The sequence below is a fragment of the Nerophis ophidion genome, linkage group LG28 (assembly GCF_033978795.1).
Source record: "Nerophis ophidion isolate RoL-2023_Sa linkage group LG28, RoL_Noph_v1.0, whole genome shotgun sequence".
Classification (NCBI taxonomy): Eukaryota; Metazoa; Chordata; class Actinopteri; order Syngnathiformes; family Syngnathidae; genus Nerophis; species Nerophis ophidion.
The window spans coordinates 25,059,947-25,076,474 of record NC_084638.1 but is presented as its reverse complement, the minus strand read 5'-3'; the positions used below and the strand labels follow the sequence as shown (position 1 = coordinate 25,076,474).

At 41.4% G+C, this 16,528-nt stretch overlaps 1 protein-coding gene across 2 annotated transcripts in view; it reads right to left on the bottom strand.

The window, feature by feature from the left end:
- Positions 1 to 16,528, bottom strand: part of LOC133544983 (uncharacterized) — a 30,636-nt gene that overhangs the window by 13,075 nt on the left and 1,033 nt on the right. For both annotated transcript variants that reach the window (XM_061890250.1, XM_061890251.1), the window contains exons 2-6: positions 9,060 to 9,278; positions 4,147 to 4,689; positions 2,933 to 3,174; positions 214 to 342; positions 1 to 131 (exon numbers count right to left, since the gene is read on the bottom strand). The exon at positions 1 to 131 is cut by the window's left edge and continues 12 nt beyond it. In XM_061890250.1, coding sequence (XP_061746234.1) covers positions 1 to 131; positions 214 to 342; positions 2,933 to 3,174; positions 4,147 to 4,689; positions 9,060 to 9,278 — 1,264 coding nt within the window. The remainder of the gene's footprint in view (positions 132 to 213; positions 343 to 2,932; positions 3,175 to 4,146; positions 4,690 to 9,059; positions 9,279 to 16,528) is intronic.

The following is a 16,528-nucleotide window of genomic DNA, read 5'->3' as shown; positions in this document are numbered from 1 at the left end:
TTCTCCATGAGATGTGACACCAGAATCCGGACGAGGCAATACCTCTGCTTGATTGTGATCACACCATCCTCATCAAGCCTCTGGACAATCAGCCTGCCCCCGGGTGAAGCTCGGAGAATCTGGCGGATATCCTGAGAATGCCAGTAAAAGACCGAGATACGTCACTGTTTGGAGTTGAAACGCAAAGAGAACCTCTTTGAAAGTGGAACTTACAAATACTGGAACTACGTGGAGTACCAATGGCACTATCTGATCCATTGGTGCAGTTTGCTTCGCCGTGGGAGATGCAGGTGTGGCAGCTGGTGGGACTTCAGAGCTGGCGTGCAGTGTAGTAGGTGGCATCTGTGCAGAAAAGCCATGTTAATGTAGTCCATACATTTTCTTCCACTTAGCCGAGGTCGGGTTGCACGGGAGCAAGCCTAAGCAAGCCCAGCCACTTAGTCCAGCTTTTCCCGGGGGATTCCGAGGCATTCCCAGGCCAGCCGAGAGACATAGTCTTCCCAACGTGTCCTGGGTCTTCCCTGTGGACTCCCACCGGTCGGACGTGCCTGAAACACCTCCCTCGGGAGGCGTTCGGTTGTGGTATCCTGACCAGATGCCCGAACTACCTCATCTGGCTCCTCTCCATGTGAGGGAGCAGGGGCTTTACTCTGAGTTCCTCCCGGATGACAGAGCTTCTCAACCATCTCTTAGGGAGAGACCCGCCAACCGGCGGAGGAAAATCATTTTGGCTGCTTGTACCCGCGATCTTGTCCTGTTGGTCACAACCCAAAGCTCATGACCATAGGTGAGGATGGGAACGTAGATCGACCGGTAAATTGAGAGCTTTGCCTTCCGGCTCAGCTCCTTCTTCACCACAACGGATCGATACAGCGTCCGCATTACTGAAGGCGCCACACCGATCCGCCTGTCGATCTCACGATACACTCTTCCCCCACTCGTTCGTGAACAAGACGCCGAGGTACTTGAACTGCTCCACTTGGGGCAAGATCTCCTCTCCAACCCGGAGATGGCACTCCACCCTTTTCCGGGCGAGAACTATGGACTCAGACTTGGAGCTGCTGATTGTCATTCCCAGTCGCTTCACACTCGGCTGCGAACCGATCCAGTGAGAGCTGAAGATCCTGACCAGATGAAGCCATCAGGACCACATCATCTACAAAAAGCAGAGATCTAATCCTGCAGCCACCAAACCAAATCCCCTCAAAGCCTTGACTGCGCCTAGAAATTCTGTCCATAAAAGTTATGAACAGAATCGGTGACAAAGGGCAGCCATGGCGGAGGAAACTCATCTGGGCCGCTTGTACCCGTGATCTTGTCCTTTCGGTCATTAGCTCATGACCATAGGTGAGGATGGGAACGTAGATCGACCGGTAAATTGAGAGCTTTGCCTTCCGGCTCAGCTCCTTCTTCACCACAACGGATCGATACAGCGTCCGCATTACTGAAGACGCCGCACCTGTCGACCTCACCATCCACTCTTCCCTCACTCGTGAACAAGACTCCGATGTAATTGAACTCCTCCACTTGGGGGCAAGATCTCCTGCCTACCCCGGAGATGGCACTCCACCCTTTTCCGGGCGAGAACCATGGACTCGGTCTTGGAGGTTCTGATTGTTAAGGTAATAAAACAAACAATCTTAGATCGATTAGATCCCTTCAGGGTGTCAGGTTTCCAGTTGCTAGGATGACTTTCTTCCCAGGCAGTGTTTGTACACTTTGATGGTCTTGTCCCCTTGTTCCACCCCTGGGATGTGAGGGGAGCAGTGAGTAGCAGTGGTGGCCGTGCTCGGGAATCATTTTGGCAATGGCATTTTGGCGATCCTTGATGCGCCCAAGCCGGGAGGTAATGGGTCCCATTTTTATAGTCCTTGGTATGACTCGGCCGGGGTTTGAACTCAGGACCTACTAGTCTCTTATGAAATGAATCCCATCCCAGTAGTCCAATAGAGAGCAAATAAGGATCATCCTTGTGCTTTGTAGAACAGGACTTTATATAGAATGAATGCCTAATAGGGGCATAACACTTCACCAGTTTGGTTCAAAGTGCGGTTTTCAAACTATTAAAGATTTTCTATTTGGGAAGACAGAATGAGTTCCAAAACAAAAATCCTGACAACCCAGGTTTTTACGGGTCTGTTCAAAACGTTAACATCCCTATGAACTACTTTCCCTAGCTTTGTCCGAGAGAAAGCCAACAGTCGCAGACTTTGACAATACATACACTACATTGTCAAAAGTATTTGGCCACCCATCCAAATAACCAGAATCAGGTGTATAAAATCCAGCACTTAGGCATGGAGACCGGTTTCTACAAACATTTGTGAAAGAACCGGCCGCTCTCAGTGATTTCCAGCGTGGAACTGTCGGAGGGAGCCACCTGTGCAACAAATCTAGTCGTAAAATGTCCTCGCTCCTAAATATTCCAAAGACAACTGTCGGCTTTATTATAAGAAAATGGAAGAGTTTGGGAACAACAGCAACTCAGCCACAAAAGTGGTAGGCCACATAAACTGACAGAGAGTCACAACGGCACAGTCAGTTGCTACAGAGCTCCAAACGTCATGTGACCTTCCGATTAGCCCACGTACAGTAGGCAGAGAGCTTGATGGAATGGGTTTCCATGGCCGAGCAGCTGGATCCAAGCCATACATCACCAAGTCCAATGCAAAGCGTGGGATGCGGTGGTGTAAAGGACATCGCCACTGGAATCTAGAGCAGTGGAGACGCCTTCTCTGTAGTGATGAATCACGCTTTTCCGTCTGTCAATGTGATGGACCAGTCTGGGTTTCGGACTGCATTGTGTCAAGTGTGAAATTTGGTGGAGGAGGACTTATGGTGTGGGGTTGTTTTTCGGGAGTTGGGCTTGGCCCCTTAGTTCCAGTGAATGGATAAAAAAAAACCATCGGAATCGATTCCCGGCCCTACTCACTTGCGCTGGCCCCTGGTACTCCCGCTGGTTGGACTGCGGGTACACAAAGGCAGGCCGCGTGGGTACCGTGCTCCTCTGCTCGGCCGCAGTCTGGGCCCTGTGAAGCTCCTGCATAATGTTCACCTCCGCTGCCCTCCTGAGGTCCCCTGGCAGCTGGGAGAGGCTCTCTTCCACGTACCTGCCGAAGAAGGAGCTGGCGGTCCCCGACGTACCGCGCGTCATCAAGTCCACCAGGAGGTCCCCTGGAAGCAGACACCAGAAATACATTTAGTGTTTCCGGCAATATTGACACGGTATTTGTGACAGGAGACAGGTGCCCAAAAGTGCGGCCCAGATTAATTTCCTGGCTGTTCCAAAAAGTACGAGAATGTGTGAGCTGCTGCCTGCTCTTCTTCATTTAAATATTTGTCAAGATATTCACACAAAATTTGCAAATCTTGTCATTATTTTCATTTTAATGCCCCGCCCTCCACCGTTTGACCAATTAAAAAAGTCTGTGAGTGTAGAAAATGGATGGATGAATGCGGATCGTGAGTGCGTCATATCCAGGTTGTCAGTTACACACCGCCCTCTTTGTCTAGCTACTGCCACTGGTTAAGTTACTAAACATGTCATGCCTTAGTAAATCTAAAAGTGACCGTTCTCAACGTATTCATGACAAAGCCAGGAAAAAAAACAGGATTTGTATCGGGGATGCCTTTGAAAGATGGAGATCATTGAAGATTTTATCATCTGACGCCAAACTTGCTAATTTCCTCCTTGATAAGTAAGTCAGGCATTTGCGTTTTCTTATTACTTGTAATAAACGGAAATGGACATTTGGTTTGTGAACTATATTGTCCAGTGCAGTCTAAGATCTTGTCTAACAAAGCTGGTATGTTCCCTGCAACCAAAGCTAGCATGCTAGCCCGGTCAATGACACATTGACATACATGCTAACGGGGGAAATATATGCCCGTTAGCCTGCATGTCCATGTGGTATCCAACTGGCAGGGCAAAAAGAAAGTAAAAGAAAGTGCAACTCTACCCTCCACCAGAACCACAAACGCTGGCTGAGTAACAACAATATGAACATTACACAAGTGCTAGGGCAACACTTGCGTTGACCTTAAAAAGTAAAAATCCGAGGTCTGCACACTGCTGTACATCAATATGCCAAATAACGCGCCGATAATCGGTCGATCTTTATGTAAAATGTGGAAAATGATACTTACTCAGTTCTCCTGAGGACATCCTCTCCTGCTGAGACCCTGGCTGCGAGGACCCCTGTGATCCCGTTGGTGAGCTCGCACCAGGGAACGCCGCGCTGGCCGCAGGGACCTCAGTGGCCGTTTCTTGCGTTGACGTGGAAAACAAGGCCGCGTTCCTCGGGTCCGCTGTCTCAATGTGCGGCCGCAGGAAGCCGAACTTGTCCCAAACCCACTTCTCTGTGGCGTTCAGGTCAGCGCCGGCGCCGGCTAAAGAGCCGCTCTTCCCGGCCCTCTTCTTCAGCCGACCGAGCACCGTGCGCATACTTGTGTACCAGGTTTTCAGGTCCGCCGCCGTCGTCCCCATCTTCTCGGCCTGCGCCGCCCACAGCTTCTCCTTCTTGCTGACGTCTTTGAAGCCAGCGAGGCGCTTGCTGTAGAGGACCTCATGTTGCAGGAGGAAGTCGATTATCTCCTCCTTCTCTTCCCCGCTGAAGGCGGTGGTCCTCTTCCTCTTGGCTTTGGGTGTGGCCTCGTTATCTGCCTCCTCTGCTGATGGATCCTGCTGGACTATGTGAACGAGAAAAATGATACAAAGTGTAGAAAGTGAGGCCTGCAGCCATTTTTTTAGCAGACACATTCTAAAAATACTAGTCAATAAAAAAATATACTCTCGGCAGGGTCCTTGAGCGTGCTTGGGAGTTTGCCCAACCAGTCTACAGGTGCTTTATGGACGTGGAGAAGGCATTCGACCGTGTACCCCTGGAAGTCCTGTGGGGAGTGCTCAGAGAGTATGGGGTGTCGGACTGTCTGATTGTGGCAGTCCGCTCCCTGTATGATCAGTGCCAGAGCTTGGTCCGCGTTGCTGGCAGTAAGTCGGACACGTTTCCAGTGAGGGTTGGACTCTGCCGAGGCTGTCCTTTGTCGCCCATTCTGTTCATAACTTTTATGGACAGAATTTCTAGGTGCAGTCAAGGCGTTGAGGGGTTCCGGTTTGGTGACAGCCGGATTAGGTCTCTGCTTTTTGCAGATGATGTGGTCCTGATGGCTTCATCTGACCGGGATCTTCAGCTCTCACTGGATCGGTTCGCAGCCGAGTGTGAAGCGACCGGAATGAGAATCAGCACCTCCAAGTCCGAGTCCATGGTTCTCGCCCGGAAAAGGGTGGAATTCCATCTCCGGGTTGGGGAGGAGACCCTGCCCCAAGTGGAGGAGTTCAAGTACCTAGGAGTCTTGTTCACGAGTGGGGGAAGAGTGGATCGTGAGATCGACAGGCGGTGTGGCGTCTTCAGTAATGCGGACGCTGTATCGATCTGTTGTGGTGAAGAAGGAGCTGAGCCGGAAGGCAAAGCTCTCAATTTACCGGTCGATCTACGTTCCCATCCTCACCTATGGTCATGAGCTTTGGGTCATGACTGAAAGGATAAGATCACGGGTACAAGCGGCCGAAATGAGTTTCCTCCGCCGTGTGGCGGGTCTCTCCCTTAGAGATAGGGTGAGAAGCTCTGCCATCCGGGAGGAACTCAAAGTAAAGCCGCTGCTCCTCCACATGGAGCGGAGCCAGATGAGGTGGTCCGGGCATCTGGTCAGGATGCCACCCGAATGCCTCCCTAGGGAAGTGTTTCGGGCACATCCGACCAGTAGGAGGCCACGGGGAAGACCCAGGACCCGTTGGGAAGACTATCTCTCCTGGCTGGCCTGGGAACGCCTCAGGATCCCCAGGGAGGAGCTGGACGAAGTGGCTGGGGAGAGGGGAGTCTGGGCTTCCCAGCTTAGGCTGCTGCCCCCGCGACCCGACCTCGGATATGCGGAAGAAGATGGATGGATGGATGGATTTATATATATATATATATAATATTTGATCATATTACACCTATACTTGCTCACCTGCACTGACTTCCTGTGCACTTAAGATGTGACTTTAAGGTTTTACTACTTACGTATAAAATACTACACGGTTTAGCTCCATCCTATCTCGCCGATTGTATTGTACCATATGTCCCGGCAAGAAATCTGCCTTCAAAGAACTCCGGCTTATTAGTGATTCCCAGAGCCCCAAAAAAGTTTGCGGGCTACAGAGTGTTTTCTATTGGGGCTCCAGTACTCTGGAAAGCCCTCCCGGTAACAATTAGAGATGCTACCTCAGTAGAAGCATTTAAGTTCCATCTTAAAACTCATTTGTATACTCTAGCCTTTAAATAGACCCCTTTTTAGACTACTTGATCTGCCGTTTCTTTTCTTTTCTCCTCTGCCCCCCTCTCTCTTGCGGAAGTGGGGGCTCAGGTCCGGTGGCCATGGATGAAGTGCTGGCTGTCCAGAGTCGGGACCCAGGATGGACCGCTCGCCTGTACATCGGTTGGGGACATAGGTTGGGTCTCCTGCTGGCCCCACTATGGACTGCAGTGTTTCCCCCAGAAAATTTTTTAGTTAAGGTGGTGTCTCTCCAGGGTTGAGGGGGCTCCGCCCGGGACAGGCGGATGGACGGGTAAAGGGCTGGGTGGGGGTGAAGAACAGTGTAATTTGGCCTGTCGCCACCATCACCTGTCCATCTCACCACAGCCTGGGGGGGCAATAGACTACAGACTGTGGTGAAGTAGGCCAGCTTCGTCGCGTGAAGAAGCCTACAATTTTTGGTTGTCTTTTCCGCTCCGTATGCTGAGTGGCAATATATGATATAAAGCTCAATATTTTTTTCCGTAAAATAAAAACAAAACACAAAACAGTCCTAGTTACCGAGACACCAAAAGTATGTCATTATTTCGACTTAATGGATGGAGGGAAATATTGACTAAGACAAAATAATAACTTGGTCAAATGAATGACTTACTTAAATTACGTACTTAAATAATAATAATAAAAATAATAATAAATCATTATAATAATATAATATATAATATAATAATACTCATAAGAAATGACTTACTTAAATAAGCATTTGCAATAAACATTTGAAAAAGAGTTCAAAGTGGGGCCACATGCTGACATATGCTCAACTCATGCTTAATTTACAGGACGAAACAAAAAAATTCAAAAACATTTATAAAATTTTCTTTTCAGACTTTAGTTTAAAAAGTTTAGTGATGTATCAGATATGTCAGACTGTAGGGGATGTCTTTTTACCCTTTGCGTTAATATTTTGCTGTGTTTGTTGCATTTTGTTGCGTTTTGCTTGATTGTAAAATATGTAAATCGAGAGGGGGTTTGCCCTTCATATGTTCAAAAATAATCAGTGTTTTATATTGTAAATCCCACCCAAAAAATGTTTAAATTCCAATCCGTTTTTTAAGGTGGTCGATCACAACATTTTTAGCATTCAATAAGACGTTATTGTGAGGTTTTCTATTAGTGTTCCTAACACTAGATATACCGGCCCCAAGACATTTTTTTTCTCTCCCTAAGTTTGGCCCCCCAAGTCAAAACAATTGTCCAGGCCTGGTTTAGGCGGTGGCTCTTTGTTGTTAAGGCGGCCGCCTAAACAACAAAGCGCTGCGGGAAACCCTGGACTGGACTCTCACTATTATGTTAGATCCACTATGGACTGGAATCTCACACTATTATGTTAGATCCACTATGGACTGGACTCTCACACTATTATGTTAGATCCACTATGGACTGGACTTCCACACTATTATGTTAGATCCACTATGGACTGGACTCTCACTATTGTGTTAGATCCACAATGGACTGGACTCTCCCTATTATGTCAGATCCACTATGGACTGGACTCCCACAATATTATGTTAGATCCACTATGGACTGGACTCTCACTATTATTTTAGATCCACTATGGACTGGACTCTCCCTATTATGTTAGATCCACTATGGACTGGACTCTCCCTATTATGTTAGATCCACTATGGACTGGACTCTCACACTATTATGTTAGATCCACTATGGACTGGACTTCCACACTATTATGTTAGATCCACTATGGACTGGACTCTCACTATTGTGTTAGATCCACAATGGACTGGACTCTCCCTATTATGTCAGATCCACTATGGACTGGACTCTCACAATATTATGTTAGATCCACTATGGACTGGACTCTCACTATTATTTTAGATCCACTATGGACTGGACTCTCCCTATTATGTTAGATCCACTATGGACTGGACTCTCCCTATTATGTTAGATCCACTATGGACTGGACTCTCACTATTATGTTAGATCCACAATGGACTGGACTCTCACTGTTATGTTAGATCCACAATGGACTGGACTCTTGCTATTATGTTAGATCCACTATGGACTGGACTCTCACTATTACGTTAGATCCACTATGGACTGGACTCTCACTATTACGTTAGATCCACTATGGACTGGACTCTCACACTATTATGTTAGATCCACCCGACATCCATTGCATCCGGTCTCCCCTCGAGGGGGGGAGGGATCACCCACATCTGCGGTCCTCTCCAAGGTTTCTCATAGTCATCCACTTTGACGTCCCACTGGGTTGTGAGTTTTTCCTTGCCCTTGCGTGGGCTCTGTACCGAGGACTTCGTCGTGGCTTGTGCAGCCCTTTGAGACACTTGTGATTTAGGGCTATGTAAATAAACATTGATCGATTGATTTAAGGCTCCAATTACTTCTCACAAATATTCCATGACTTTGACATATTTTGGGGGGGAATTTTAACATTTTTTTTTTTTTTTAGCATTTTTTTTGAGTAATACTTTTAATGATTTTTTTTTTCTTTTTTTCGCTGTTTTAGATAAACCAAACAGGACACTAAAGTCCCCAGTGACTACCACTATAACTACAATGTTTACCAGGACAAACATGACAGAAAATAATCATGCATTTTCCAATGGACTGGTAATTATATCCCCAATTGCTTGAATCTTTCACAATATTATTTGTTTATTTGTTTACTATTCTCTATTTTTTAATGGATGAAAATGTGTTACAAATATTGTATGAGCTGATGTGCTTACTTGGACTGTGATGAAGCTGTGAGGACTCGGGAGGTTTCTCTTCACGCTCTTCACTCTTCACAGGGACACCAGTCAGTGGAGACTTGGTGAGATCGGCCTCCTCCTGGCCGAGAAGACACTCTCTCTCCTGAGTGATCCAACATTCCTCCTCTTCCTCTTTAATGTGGGGGGGCTGTGGTTCCTCCTCTTCCTCCTTCATGTGTGGGCGCTGATGGACGTCTGTTGGGTAAATAATACTAAGAGTGAAAAGAGGTAGTTTTAGGCTGACGGTGTTGACAAAATGAGATTACTTGTGTTAAGTGTGTAGCTAAACATCGAATGAAAACATGGAAAATTAAAGCTGCAAGCAGCGATGGACGGGACCAGCTTTTGCTGGTGTTTCCTGCCTTTACCCATTCAACATATCTTTACCTGCACATTACCTACCTTCCCTGCATCCTGGGGTCACACTGGTGCTTCTTTCTGTCACCCATACACGCTGGTGCTTCCTGCCATCACCCAGACAACATATCTTTACCTGCACATTACCTACCTTCTCTGTATCCTGGTGTCACACTGGTGCCTCCTTCTTTCACCCAGCCAACATAGCTTTACCCGCACAGTACCTACCTTCTCTGCATTGTGTGGTCACGCTGGTGCTTCCTGCTTTTAAGCGGCCATCATAAGACAGGATCAGCGCAGCAGCATCACCGCAAAAGTTCTTTTAAGGCTTGTAAAATCAAAACCGGAGCAGTTATTAAAACTCTTTTAATCAGAAGGGTTCAATCTCTCTCCTGTGTTAGTTTGAAGCCGACACAACAAATGCGCTCAGAGGAGATAATGTTTGGAAAAAGGTGACGGGTTTTTACAAAACTTTTGTTTTGAAGGGGTAATTGCCAACTTCCTGTTGATTTTTGCTGAAGGATGTCAATAAATTAAATGTAGGTCTAAGTGAGACCTACATAGAGGTTTTTGTTTCATGTCTCTACGACATTCCTACCGGAAGTTACAAGCAGTTTTGTCTGTATTTTCTTCCCAAGAGCAGTTTTGCCTGTGTTTTATTTGGAGTTTTGGGGATTTTTAAAACATTTTTATTAGATTGCAATTTTCACCAGTCCTGATGTGTGTATCCAGTTTGGTGAGTTTTGACGCATTTTAAGGGGGTCAAATTACAGCTCAAAGAGGCAAAAATGACATTTTTTCGGAAACTTTTGTTTTTAAGGGTTTTTTGCCAACTTCCTGTTGATTTTTGCTGAAGGAAGTCAGTGTATGAAATCTAGGTCTAAGTCAGACCTACATGGAGGTTTTTGTTTCTTGTCTTTACGACATTCCTAACGGAGGTTACAAGCAGTTTTGTCTGTGCTTTTCCTACGGGGCGCTATAGCGAAATTTTGAGTTTTGGTTATTTGATTAGATGGCAATTTTCACCAGTCCTGATGTGTGTGTTAAATTTGGTGAGTTTTAAAGCATGTTAAGGGGGTCAAATTACAGCTCAAAGAGGCGGCGGTATAATAATAATAATAAAACCTTAGAAATACAATAGGGTCCTCTGACCCAAAGGGACATTCGGTCCCTAAATATCCTTTTTTTAAAAGCCACACGTATACAGTCGTGGTCAAAAGTTTACATACACCTGTAAAGAACATCATGTCATGGCTGTCTTGAGTTTCCAATCATTTCTACAACTCTTATTTTTTTGTGATGTAGTGATTGGAGCACATACTTGTTGGTCACAAAAAAACATTCATGAAGTTTGCTTCTTTTATGAATTTATTATGGCTCTAATAATGTGAGGGTCAAAAGTATACGTACAGCAATGTTGATATTTGCTTACATGTCCCTTGGCAAGTTTCACCGCAATAGGGCGCTTTTGGTGGAGATCCAACAGCTTCTGCTTGAATTTTTGACCACTCCTCTTGACAAAATTGGTGCAATTCAACTAAATGTGTTGCTTTTCTGACATGGACTTTGTCAAGGTTTGTGTTCCTGTGGTGCAAAGCTACGGAACCGGACACAAAGGTAATGATATCTTTTAGTTAATTTATCAAAAGGTGAAAACAAGAAAGGCGCTCACAACGCAAGTACAAAACTTGGCTAAGAAAACAAAAAACTGTTACTATAACATAAACTACGGACATGAAAACATGAACTATAAAAACTCACTAAACTGTGGCTTGAATAAACAAAAACAAAAAAAAACTTACGTGGCAAGAAAAGAGCAGCAGGAACTGTGACCTGGATAGAGTACTCAGAGAGCATGAATGTGATGTCGCCGGGCTGACTGCCTGGCAACTACAGGCTTAAATGGTGGTGACGTGATTAACAGCAGGTGCGTGAGTCCAAATGAGTCAGGTGAAAACTAATGGGTTGTCATGGAAACAAAAGAGGGAGTGAAAAAACAGGAACTAATGGGGCACTGAAGTAACATAACTAAACAAAACATGACCACAAAACATGATGGACTTGTTTCTTCAGCATTGTCCACACGTTGAAGTCAGGACTTTGGGAAGGCCGTTCTAAAACCTTCATTCTAGCTTGCTTTAGCTATTCCTTTACCACTTTTGACATGTGTTTGGAGGTCATCGTCCTGTTGGTACACCCAACTTTTTTATTTAGCCTTTATTTAACCAGGTAAGAATCCCATTGAGATCAACGATCTCTTTTCCAAGGGAGACCTGGCCAAGACGGTAGCAGCAAGATTGCATTAAAAACAGTAAACAACACATAAAACATCACATTTACAACATTAAAACTTGCTCACATGACACATGTGCGTACAGACAAGGTAGACTGCAATCCTTTCACAGAAGCTTTAAACTCGTTCAATGCTACAAGGCTTTGAAGTTGAATATTCGATTGAAGGTAATTCCGAGCCTTTGGTGCTGAAAACATAAATGCTTTCTTGCCCAGTTCAGTTCTTACTTTCGAGACGACAAATTGCAGAACACTCATTGAACGAAGATTGTGACTTCCTTGTTTCTTTGTTACAAGACAAGACAGATATGGTGGAGTGATACCTAGAATGGTTTTGTAGATGAACACATACCAATGACTGCATACCAACACCAACTGCGCCAAAGACCCAACCACCGGGCTGACGATTTTAGGTTGTCCTGAAGAATTTGGAGGTAATCCTCCTTTTTTATTGTCCCATTTAAAGCACCAGTTCCATTGGCAGCAAAACAGGCCCAGGTCATAATACTACCACCACCATGCTTGACGGTAGGAATGGTGTTCCTGGGATTAAAGGCCATACCTGTTCTCTTCCAAACATATTGCTGGGTATCGTGGTCAAACTGCTCCATTTTTGCTTCATCTGACCACAGAACTTTCTGCCAGAAGGTCTTATCTTTGTCAGTGTGATGTCGGATGAAACAAAAAATGAGATCATGTGGACAATGCTAAAGAAACAAGTCCATGTCAGAAAAGCTAAACATTTAGCTGAACTGCACCAATTTTGTCAAGAGGAGTGGTCAGAAATTCAAGCAGAAGCTTGTGGATGGCTACCAAAAGTGCCTTAAAGCAGTGAAACTTGCCAAGGGACATTTAAGCAAATATTAACATTGCTGTTTGTATACTTTTGACCCACCAGATTTTCAGTAGGCCCATAATAAATTCATAAAAAAAGCAAACTTCATGAATGTTTTTTGTGACCAACAAGTATGTGCTCCAATCACTTTATCACAAAAAATAAAGAGTTGTAGAAATGATTGGAAACTGAAGTCAGCCATGACATGATGTTCTTTAGAAGTGTATGTAAACTTTTGACCACGACTGTATCTTCAAAAGCTGTCCATTGAGTAAAAACAGGGTTTGCAAATTCATTGATTACAATGTAAAATATATTTGGTGAGAGGAACATTACAACTTTCATAAATATTTTGTGTCTCCTTTTCATGAACAATACAAACACATCATCATCCTCACAAGACAATTCACCTTCCTATAGAAAATCTACTCAAGAATAGTGTTAATAATCAAATAAAAAGTTAGTAAAGATGTGAGAGTAAGAAGTAAACAAACCTAAGAATAGTGTTACTAATGAAATATAAAGTTAGTAAAGATGTGAGAGTAAGAAGTAAACAAACCTAAGAATAGTGTTAAAAATGAAATATAAAGTTAGTAAAGATGTGAGAGTAAGAAGTAAACAAACCTAAGAATAGTGTTAGTAATGAAATATAAAGCTATTAAAGATGTGGGAGTAAGAAGTAAACAAACCTAAGAATAGTGTTAATAATGAAATATAAAGTTAGTAAAGATGTGAAAGTAAGAAGTAAACAAACCTAAGAATAGTGTTAATAATGAAATATAAAGTTAGTAAAGATGTGAGAGTAAGAAGTAAACAAACCTAAGAATAGTGTTAGTAATGAAATATAAAGTTATTAAAGATGTGGGAGTAAGAAGTAAACAAACCTAAGAATAGTGTTGATAATGAAATATAAAGTTAGTAAAGATGTGAGAGTAAGAAGTAAACAAACCTAAGATTAGTGTTGATAATGAAATATAAAGTTAGTAAAGATGTGAGAGTAAGAAGTAAACAAACCTAAGAATAGTGTTAATAATGAAATATAAAGTTAGTAAAGATGTGAGAGTAAGAAGTAAACAAACCTGTTCTGTGTAACACAAATTGATGATATTGTTGTTGTTGTTTATGTTTTTCTTAGTCAAACATATAGTAAAGATGTGAGAGTAAGAAGTAAACAAACCTGTTCTGTGTAACACAACTTGATGTTGTTGTTGATGTTGTTGTTATTAGTCAAGAATAAAGTTAGTAAAGATGTGAGAGTAAGAAGTAAACAAACCTAGGAATAGAGTTATTAATGAAATATAAAGTTATTAAAGATGTGAGAGTAAGAAGTAAACAAACCTAAGAATAGTGTTAATAATGAAATATAAAGTTATTAAAGATGTGAGAGTAAGAAGTAAACAAACCTAAGAATAGTGTTAATAATGATATATAAAGTTAGTAAAGATGTGAGAGTAAGAAGTAAACAAACCTAAGAATATTGTTACTAAGGAAATATAAAGTTATTAAAGATGTGAGAGTAAGAAGTAAACAAACCTAAGAATAGTGTTACTAATGAAATATAAAGTTAGTAAAGATGTGAGAGTAAGAAGTAAACAAACCTGTTCTGTGTAACACCACTTGATGTTGTTGTTGATGTTGTTGTTATTAGTCAAGAATAAAGTTAGTAAAGATGTGAGAGTAAGAAGTAAACAAACCTAGGAATAGAGTTATTAATGAAATATAAAGTTATTAAAGATGTGAGAGTAAGAAGTAAACAAACCTAAGAATAGTGTTAATAATGAAATATAAAGTTATTAAAGATGTGAGAGTAAGAAGTAAACAAACCTAAGAATAGTGTTAATAATGAAATATAAAGTTAGTAAAGATGTGAGAGTAAGAAGTAAACAAACCTAAGAATATTGTTACTAAGGAAATATAAAGTTGTTAAAGATGTGAGAGTAAGAAGTAAACAAACCTAAGAATAGTGTTAATAATGAAATACAAAGTTATTAAAGATATGAGAGTAAGAAGTAAACAAACCTAAGAATAGTGTTACTAATGAAATATAAAGTTAGTAAAGATGTGAGAGTAAGAAGTAAACAAACCTGTTCTGTGTAACACCACTTGATGTTGTTGTTGATGTTGTTGTTATTAGTCAAGAATAAAGTTAGTAAAGATGTGAGAGTAAGACGTAAACAAACCTAGGAATAGAGTTACTAATGAAATATAAAGTTATTAAAGATGTGAGAGTAAGAAGTAAACAAACCTAAGAATAGTGTTAATAATGAAATATAAAGTTATTAAAGATGTGAGAGTAAGAAGTAAACAAACCTAAGAATAGTGTTAATAATGAAATATAAAGTTATTAAAGATGTGAGAGTAAGAAGTAAACAAACCTAAGAATATTGTTACTAAGGAAATATAAAGTTATTAAAGATGTGAGAGTAAGAAGTAAACAAACCTAAGAATAGTGTTAATAATGAAATATAAAGTTATTAAAGATGTGAGAGTAAGAAGTAAACAAACCTAAGAATATTGTTACTAATGAAATATAAAGTTAGTAAAGATGTGAGAGTAAGAAGTAAACAAACCTAAGAATAGTGTTAATAATGAAATATAAAGTTAGTAAAGATGTGAGAGTAAGAAGTAAACAAACCTAAGAATATTGTTACTAAGGAAATATAAAGTTATTAAAGATGTGAGAGTAAGAAGTAAACAAACCTAAGAATAGTGTTAATAATGAAATATAAAGTTAGTAAAGATGTGAGAGTAAGAAGTAAACAAACCTAAGAATATTGTTACTAAGGAAATATAAAGTTATTAAAGATGTGAGAGTAAGAAGTAAACAAACCTAAGAATATTGTTACTAATGAAATATAAAGTTAGTAAAGATGTGAGAGTAAGAAGTAAACAAACCTAAGAATATTGTTACTAAGGAAATATAAAGTTATTAAAGATGTAAGAGTAAGAAGTAAACAAACCTAAGAATAGTGTTAATAATGAAATATAAAGTTAGTAAAGATGTGAGAGTAAGAAGTAAACAAACCTGTTCTGTGTAACACAACTTGATGATGTTGTTGTTGTTGTTTATGTTGTTCTTAGTCAAACATATAGTAAAGATGTGAGAGTGAGAAGTAAACAAACCTGTTTTGTGTAACACAACTTGATGTTTTTGTTGATGTGGTTTTTGATGTTATTAGTCAATAATAAAGTTAGTAAAGATGTGAGAGTAAGAAGTAAACAAACCTGTTCTGTGTAACACAACTTGATGATGTTGTTGTTGATGTTATTAGTCAAGTATAACGTTAGTAAAGATGTGAGATTAAGAAGTAAACAAACCTGTTCTGTGTAACACAACTTGATTATGTTGTTGTTGTTTATGTTGTTCTTTGTCAAACATAAAGTTAGTAAATATGTGAGAGTAAGAAGTAAACAAACCTGTTCTGTGTGACACAACATGAAGATGTTGATGTTGTTATTAGTCGAATATAAAATTAGTGAAGATGTGAGAGTAAGAAGTAAACAAACCTGTTCCGTGTGACACAACTTGATGATGTTGTTGTTGATTTTATTAGTCAAGTATAAAGTTAGTAAAGATGTGAGAGTAAGAAGTAAACAAACCTGTTCTGTGTAACACAACTTGATGATGCTGTTGATGTTATTAGTCAAGTGTAAAGTTAGTAAAGATGTGAGAGTAAGAAGTAAACAAACCTGTTCTGTGTAACACAACTTGATGATTTTGTTGTTGATGTTGTTTGTTGTTCTTAGTCAAACATAAAATTAGTAAAGATGTGAGAGTAAGAAGTAAACAAACCTGTTCTGTGTGACACAACTTGAAGATGTTGTTGTTGATGTTGTTATTAGTCGAATATAAAATTTTTGAAGATGTGAGAGTAAGAAGTAAACAAACCTGTTCTGTGTAACACAACTTGATGATGATGTTGTTGATGATGTTTTTGTTTTTAGTCAAATATAAAGTTAG